The sequence below is a fragment of the Gastrolobium bilobum genome, unplaced genomic scaffold (genome assembly GCF_033153095.1).
Source record: "Gastrolobium bilobum isolate Gb01-03AN ecotype WA unplaced genomic scaffold, APGP_CSIRO_Gbil_v1 utg62928, whole genome shotgun sequence".
Taxonomy (NCBI): Eukaryota; Viridiplantae; Streptophyta; class Magnoliopsida; order Fabales; family Fabaceae; genus Gastrolobium; species Gastrolobium bilobum.
In genome coordinates, this window is record NW_026899889.1 from 91,372 (window position 1) to 99,618 (window position 8,247).

Below are 8,247 nucleotides of genomic sequence, written 5' to 3' on the forward strand. Positions count from 1 at the left end.
TTGGATGATTGTTGGTGTGTTAGTTATATGATACAGTTACATTCATATAGAATTATTGTGTATAGGTGTACGAACCAATGCACAAACATAGGGGGCTAGATTGTATAGTTAGTGTATGGACTAACATACAATTGAATGCTAAATTGTTTGTTTAGTTATTTGGCCATTTAAACATATGTATGGACGACTTCCTTTCAGGATTTTATCTTATGAGGTACGGCTCTTGGAAGTTTCATATGAGAAACTCACTTTGAGGTACAACTCATTATTTGACTTCACTCAATAAAAGATTTCATTTTAATATCAAATCAATTTTCACTTTATGCTTTTACAAATAAAAATATTATTTGTACATCAAATTAATTTTTAAACTTTATAAAACTTAATTCGAAATTTTCTTTTCTTATTTTATGGTATTTTCTAATAAATTCTTATGTAGTAGTAGACTACTCAATTGTTTCACCAAAATAAAAAAAAACTACTCAAGTGAGAACATATAATTAAATTAGAATATTATTTACATGAAATAAATAAATTACATAAGAATCTTATGGTAAATAAATAAATTAATAAACATTTAATTAAATCTAAAAGAATATGCTAAATAAATTAATAAATATTTATTGAAAGCTGATCTCAAGATTCTCAACGCTTTGCCCAATACATATTTTATATTTATTATATAATATCATATAAATATAATCTACCTGATTAAACCAATAACCTATTAGTTGAGTCAATAAACATTAATCCAAAAATTACCTGAGCTCAATAAGAAAAAAAATCTCAACAATAAATGGATTTCTTGCATTGGTTGTTGTTATCTTGTCATGATGTAGCTTAAATAACCTATTTTTAATTTTCTATAAATTCCCGACTGAAATTTAGCGAACTAGTCATTTAGCCGGTTCGTGTCAAGCAATAGACCAGTCATATAAGGTAAAACCTAGTTTGACTCGATCGTTTTTTTATCAAAACCGGTGACTCGACAGGTTAAAAAAAATCGCCGGGTCATGCATGTGCATTTTAAGAGAACATCAGAATTTCTTGAAAACTTTCGTGCAATGCTCTCCGGAAAGGCCAAACCCTTTCTCCCAAATGGTCAAACCTATCTTTATTTGTTTGTTTCAAGGACATAACAAATATTATATGTTTGTTTGTTAGAGAATGATGTGTGATTTATTTTTTTTCATACTAAAATATTTGGAACTGATATAACTTTTTACACGTATTTGAGTATGTTTGTAGATTTATAAAAATAAAATATAAATTTACATATATTTATCTGAGTCAACTGGTTCAATCCATGACTCACCAATCAAACCAGTAATCCAGTAACCCAAATGGGTTAATGACTAGGTTAAGTTTAATAATATTTTTAAGAGTTTAAAGTTTCTGCTTTTACTACATAATTTTTTTTTTCTGACACACTCGTATAAAAGTGATGGTCGACTAATATTTTCTTTCTTTCCTTTTTATATGAAACTCATTTACTTTTTTATACGAGTGTGACGGAGAAATTTTTTTTATAAAAAAGACATAAACATTTTTTCCTATTTCTAAAATCTCTAAAGTCTGAACGACTATATATAAATAGAGAGAAAAAAATTATGAAAATTATATTAACTGGAATTATCCATAAACAATAAATATTAAGATTATTGTCTGTATGTGGCTAAAAAAATATAAAAAAATAAAGGGAAGAAAAAGAGAGAGTAAAGAAGAATACAATTTGGAAAGTGGTCTTCCTTTAACTATAAGGAACACGCGTGGTGAAGAGAGTGTAGTCCACACGAACCACTTTGTACTTTTCCTTTCCAGGTTCATCGAGTAAGTGCATACTAGTTATCAGAGCAAGAGAGAGAGCGTGAGAAAATGGAAGAAAGCAAAGGGAAAGTGTGTGTTACAGGAGGTACAGGTTTTATTGGTTCATGGATAATCAAGAGGCTTCTTGAAGATGGTTACTCTGTTAATACCACTGTGAGGCCCGACCCAGGTAGTTGAAGCAACCCATCTATTAAATAATTTTAGTTGTTCTGTGCATTTAATTTGACCATACAAATATACAATTTTGTGTGCTGAAAGCCTTGGTGCATTGTTTTGTATGCTGTGTGTGTTATAATAATGTTTGTTACATATTTTTAACATGTTCCTCTTGGATATTACCCTAAAAAATAAAAAAATGAAAAAAATTCTCTTTGTACCGTAATTGTTAAATCCGGATTGGATCGGCCGATCCAATTACAAATCGAACCACCAAACAATTCGATTTGGTTACAAAATCGGAGTTTGCAATCTAACTTATAGTAAATCGGTGAAACGGTTATGAACCGGGTCCAACCAGCTTAATTTCTATGCCAAAGTAACTGTGTCATAATACACTTATTATTATGGGAAAATCACTTTTTATAAGATTGCAAAACATGAGATCTCTTGCTGCTGACACACATCTTGAAATAAGGTTCATTATTTAATTAAAAACAAAAAAAAAAACAAAAAGCACAGCTTCTCATGAGTCTGCTGCAAAAAATTTGATCTTCTGTTAAATGAGAAGTTAAGTTTAAACCCCTATTACTATAGGAGGGAGGTTATACTATTTTTTTTTTTTTTATCAAATCTTAATAATTGATTTCTGTCAATTTAACAATTATAATTTATTGAGAATTAATAATTAATTAATAGGTGTAATCTAATAAATTATAACAATTAGATTATCGAAAATCAACGGTTAAGATTTCGTAGTAAAAGGTAATAAGAAAAAAAGATAGTAAATATAATTTTTCCCATTATTATATAGGGGAAGGATCTGTTTACAAATATTTTTTACAAATTAAACTAAGTATGACCGGTCATACACTCTTGATTGAAGTATGATCAATCATACTTAGTGTAGTTTCAACATCAACATCAACAACAACAACACCTTTATCCCAAATTAATTGGGGTCGGTGGTAAATGAACCCAAATGAAAGATACAAAAAGGTCAAAAAAAAAAAAAGAAACATAAAAGTAATCGTACTTAGTGTAGTTTATAAACAAATTTTTTTTTGTAAATATAACCTTTTGCTATTATATAATATTAAATAAATCCGGTTCAATGAATGATTTACTAGTTAGACGAATGATTCATTAATCTAGTATCTTGATTGGGTCAATGACCGGTATGAATTTAATAACATTGTTTTAGTTAAAATGTTATGACTAGAGGAAGCAAGAATTTGTTTGCAACTTGATTCACTAAGTCCCAAAGTAATAATGTTTATTTTTTAAAATTAGCGTAGAACACAAGAAAGATGTTAGCTTTCTTACCAACTTACCTGGAGGATCCCAAAGGCTACAAATTCTCAGCGCTGATCTCAGCAATCCAGAAAGTTTTGGTGCAGCCATTGAAGGGTGCATTGGAGTTTTCCACGTTGCTACCCCAGTTGACTTTGAATTAAGAGAACCTGAGGAAGTAGTGACCAAAAGATCCATTGATGGTGCACTAGGAATTTTGAAGGCTTGTCTCAATTCCAAGACTGTGAAGCGAGTTGTTTACACTTCTAGTGCCTCTGCCGTGACGACTATAATTGGCAAACAAGAAGAAATAATGGATGAAAGCTTTTGGAGTGACGTAGATTATCTTAGAGCTTCAAAGCTGTTTGGTTGGTCGTACGCAGTTTCCAAGACATTGACAGAAAAGGCAGTACTTGAATTTGGAGAACAGAATGGGTTGGATGTTGTAACAATAATTCCACCGTTTGTTTCTGGACCCTTCATTTGTCCTAAGCTTCCTGGCTCAGTTCGTGATTCATTGTCTTTGATATTTGGTATGTGATTGAATTTCCTTCTTCTATGTTTTCTACCATTTAATAATGTACATTGAGTTTGAAGGTCATGAGTCATGTCACTTTGATAAAATGTGTAATAATCATATATCAAATACAATTAAGAAAGGATGGATCATACATGATAACTGTTTTGTGTCCTTGGTTCAGTTCAGATAGTAATTTGATTGAGTTTTAAGATTTTTTAATATAAGGAAATTTTATGTAGGCAACAAAGGTTTTGGTTTCCTCCTTCAGACACCTGTGGTGCATGTGGATGATTTGGCTAGAGCGCATATATTTCTTCTTGAACATACTAATCCAAAAGGGAGGTATAATTGTTCATCATGTTTGGCAACTGTTGAAAGATTATCTGAACTTTTTTCTGCCAAGTATTCAGAATTTCAATTACCAACATTAGAGTGAGTTTCTATTGTACTTGTTCTTGTTGTCTACACACTTGAAAGTCTTTGATTTTTGCTAAATGATTCTTCTTTGATTTCATTGCAATATATATTTGATTATTTTTTCTTGTAGCTCGTTCAAGAAAATTGAAGGTATAAAGCTACCAGATTTATCGTCAAAGAAGCTCATAGATGCTGGATTTGTGTTCAAGTATGGACTTGAGGAAATTATTGATGATGCAATTCAATGCTGCAAAAAAAAGGGTTACCTGTGAGGTAGCTGTGTACCATTTTTATGTCATAGGATGGTTATTGGTTATCCATATAATGAACCAATAGTTATCTATGTATGAAATTGTTGTTCAAGCTAGCAATTGGGAGTAAATGTTTTTGGTATTGGACTAATATTGACAATAGAAACTAGCTATTGCAAATTTGCAATTCTTAATCTTCTTTTGTTTGTATTAAATCTAATAATAATATGTGCTCCTTTGGTTCTTGGTTGTTGGAAATCTACAATCTTGTCTTTTCTAAGTAGTAGTAGAGCAGTGGGGAGTTTTCAAAAGCTTTTGGATATGTGTTCATGGAACATTCAATATCTTATTTGTAAACAAGAATGACCTGATTTATGAATTTCTAGTAGGTTGATATGAAGAGATAGCTGAATGGGTGAAACAAAAAAATATTGTTCTGGTTAAATGGCCTCTATGAGAGTTTCAGTTCCGTGATCCTGTTAACCCGAAGTTACATCTTTACACAATATGCGTTGTTGCTTGGTAGCAGCTAAATCCCTTTACCTTACTGTATTCAAGGTTAATTAATTAAAGGATTGATAAGACCTTTGGGTTAAGTATAAACAAAATGCTCCAAATCTTCTTAAAGCTGTGTTTCTTTAGGTGAATCTTGGTTTCATTTGCATAACATAATTTTCATAGTAATTGGACATGACATGACCACCCAGTTTAACCTTGAAAGCTTCTAATCTCCCATCAATATAGCAGCAACAGAACAAAGAAAAACCAAAGGGAATTTTATTACTCATGAAGTCAACCTCGAGTAAGTGTTGGAACTGTGATAAGATTATTCCTTCGTGGCTGAAAGGTCACAAATTCGAATATGCGAAATAGAAGTGTCGTGCACCAGGTTTATTATTTATGAAGTCAAACTCATAATTGGTTATCATAGAAATCAAATTCATAACTTTGTATCTTGACCTGCACATCTAATTGATTTTAACCATATTTCTAAGCAAAACATAGCTAAAAGTATCAAAAGAAAAAAAATAAAAAATAAAAATGTATCCTCTAGAACAGAAATTGTAGCTAATACAAAGTGAAACCATCATCATAGGAAACATGCCAGCCCTGTCTACAGGGTGGGGCATTTTCATCATACTCAGCACAGCAGCTCCATCTTTTCTTCCAATTGGCGCGGCCAGTATTTGGCCTGTTATTCTTCTCATTCCATTTGTAGATAATTACTCCAGATTTATCAGTCCAATCCCCATCAATTCCTTGGTGTGGTGGAGCAAATGAAAATAGACCTTTCTCTCCTACAACATTGCAAAGCATTTGAATTATATTGCAAATGTTCACTAATCTTAGGTAGGACTAGGAGTTATGCTTCACAAATTTATCATGTTATAGCTCACCAAAGAAACCAAAAATACAATTATTAAAAACCTTCTATAACCCAATAGTAAAAGCATGACAGATGATATGAAATTGGCAAAATCTTGATACAAGTCTCATTGTTATTCTTCGGCAATGTTATAAAATTTGGACTAGTGATGGACTCAATGAAGGTACTAAATTAATGGTTACTAGTTCAACTAATGAGTTATTGGTTGAACTTAATTTATATATTAATATATAATAAATATAATAATAGGTGTATTACGACAAAAATATTACTCTAGTGTAGTTGTTGAAGTTACATGCCCTCATCTTAAAGTTACAGCATTTGAAAACGGGTGTCAGTTGGACCTGGTTCACCTGTTGGACCGGTCGGTCTGGTCCAGGTTTTGACAACAATCCATTTTTGGGTTTTTTTTTTGGTTTGAAGACTGCATTTTTTATATGGAATTCCAAGACAAAGAGGATTCCAGATAATAAAGATTTTGTTTTGTTTGGATGGTCTATAAATTTGTTTAAAGATAGATAGGAAACTCTGAAGTCAAGAAATAGGCAATTATAAATTGATAAGTGAAGATGTGTTTGATGAAGTATTCAAACAGAACAGAGTCCTTTATTATTAGGATAAGAATATTCTAAAGTAACATTGTATAGAAAATAAGTAATTAAGGATATATTAATACTTAATTTAATTTAAAGCATATTGTAATAATTCGTTACTTACCCAACCCCATATTTTATTAGCATATTATCATGTATATATATTGTGTGGCCAGAGAAATAGGTAAATGTACAAACACATACATACCATTGGTATGGCCGTGGAAAGAGCAAGAAACAGAGGAATTATCTTGATCTGAGTAAAGGGTGTTGCATCTCAAGCAGCGTTTCTTTGTTTGAATATGGGATGTGGTTACTTTGCTCTGTGGCTGCGAGCAACACTTGACCTCTAAAGTGCCATGCCCATGTGATGATGGCCTCCGGAAAAGGAGGTTTTGAGAGAAATTGATTGCGAAAACCATTCAGATTCTCCTTTTTGCTTTACTTTGCCGATGTAAGAAGTGGAAAGTGTTCTTCACAGTTTTGAAGGACCCCGTCTTCAGCGTTTCCAAGAGTTTTAACTTTTATAACAAAAATTTAAAACTCATAATATAAAGGGATTCATGTCGTGACTCAACTAGTAGTGAACTTCACATTTAATAAAAAAAAAAATTGCACGTGAATCGAAATGTCACAATATAAGAATTCAATTCTCATGCAACATGAGAAAATGTTTTTCCTAATATAAATATAGAAATATTTTAGATATTTGACGTAATTATTTAATAAAAAAATCTTTGTTATCTTCTGTATCTTGTTCTTAAATATTTAATCATATTCAATTACCGTTGATTACCATACATAATGTTTTAATATAAATACTCAGTTCTCATTCCTTACATATAAGGCTAGGTCCATCTCATGGATCTAATATACCGCTGGGCCAACCCACGATATAACTCGAAGCTTAATGGAATACGGAAGTACAGAATAAAAAAGAACAATGTAGGAGAAAGGTGAATGAATTAGATTCCAATTTCCAATTCAATGACTACAACGGCATGTTTGGTGTATCTGTACAAAAGAATCAAAAAAATTAAATTGCACTTAAAATGATTGATTTTTAAAAATTAACTTATGAATCGAATTGTTTTTTAAACAATAAGTTCAGGAACTAAATTGATTTTTAGAAACTAATTCAAGAACTGACTGAACCGAATTATTTTCGAATTGTATCGTTTTGAACCGAACCGAACCGTTTATTACTTTATTTCCTAAATTTTTTTTCTTTTCAAAATAGGTTCGACCCTACCGCTTTCAAACTGAACCGAAACAGTTTCGAACCGAATCGTTTAAACCTATTCGGTTCAGTTTGACTAATGCACACCCCTAAAGGGTATGTAATCTCTTGTAAATATTCATTAACCCCAAAATCTAGTCTGGCCAGTGTTGGATTTGAGCAAACATTTTCTTTACTCTAAAATTTTCATTTACACCAATAATCATGTTTACAAATGACAAGAAGTTTATTCTTGGTCTTGAGTTCAAATTTTAAGAATAAAAAAATAATATTAGGAGAGCTACCTCCAATATTGGTTTGAAATATTCAAACTGAAATAAACTAGTGTTCTGTCCTTGAGATAGAGATGTCCAGCCCAATAGGCTGGTATGTTTCTCTTGGACCTAGTGCCCTCTTCAAGGTATCCATGAAGGAGATACACTTCAGTCAAAAAGATCACTGTGCACAGAATACTATAACGGCGTTAGCCAATGGTGTGTGTGTGTGTGCGCACAGTGACAACATAACAATAAGAGAGAGCGTAACATACCTTTAAGGTTTACCTTGTATTTATAGAGGTTACC

At 31.6% G+C, this 8,247-nt stretch overlaps 2 protein-coding genes across 2 annotated transcripts; one reads left to right on the forward strand and one right to left on the reverse strand.

Moving 5' to 3' along the window:
- The first annotated feature begins 1,649 nt into the window (after positions 1 to 1,649).
- LOC133294097 (vestitone reductase-like) lies at positions 1,650 to 4,706 on the forward strand. The gene is made up of 4 exons (XM_061492756.1): positions 1,650 to 1,996; positions 3,282 to 3,809; positions 4,036 to 4,228; positions 4,344 to 4,706. Exons 1-4 carry the CDS (start codon positions 1,876 to 1,878, stop codon positions 4,483 to 4,485), a joined length of 984 nt encoding a protein of 327 aa, XP_061348740.1. The 5' UTR covers positions 1,650 to 1,875; the 3' UTR covers positions 4,486 to 4,706.
- Positions 4,707 to 5,394: 688 nt separating this feature from the next.
- LOC133294099 (uncharacterized) lies at positions 5,395 to 6,931 on the reverse strand. Its single transcript, XM_061492758.1, has 2 exons — positions 6,653 to 6,931; positions 5,395 to 5,762 (listed from the first exon to the last, which is right to left on the reverse strand). The coding sequence occupies exons 1-2, from the start codon at positions 6,864 to 6,866 to the stop codon at positions 5,533 to 5,535; spliced, it is 444 nt and encodes a 147-aa protein (XP_061348742.1). The 5' UTR covers positions 6,867 to 6,931; the 3' UTR covers positions 5,395 to 5,532.
- Between the last annotated feature and the right edge of the window lie 1,316 nt (positions 6,932 to 8,247).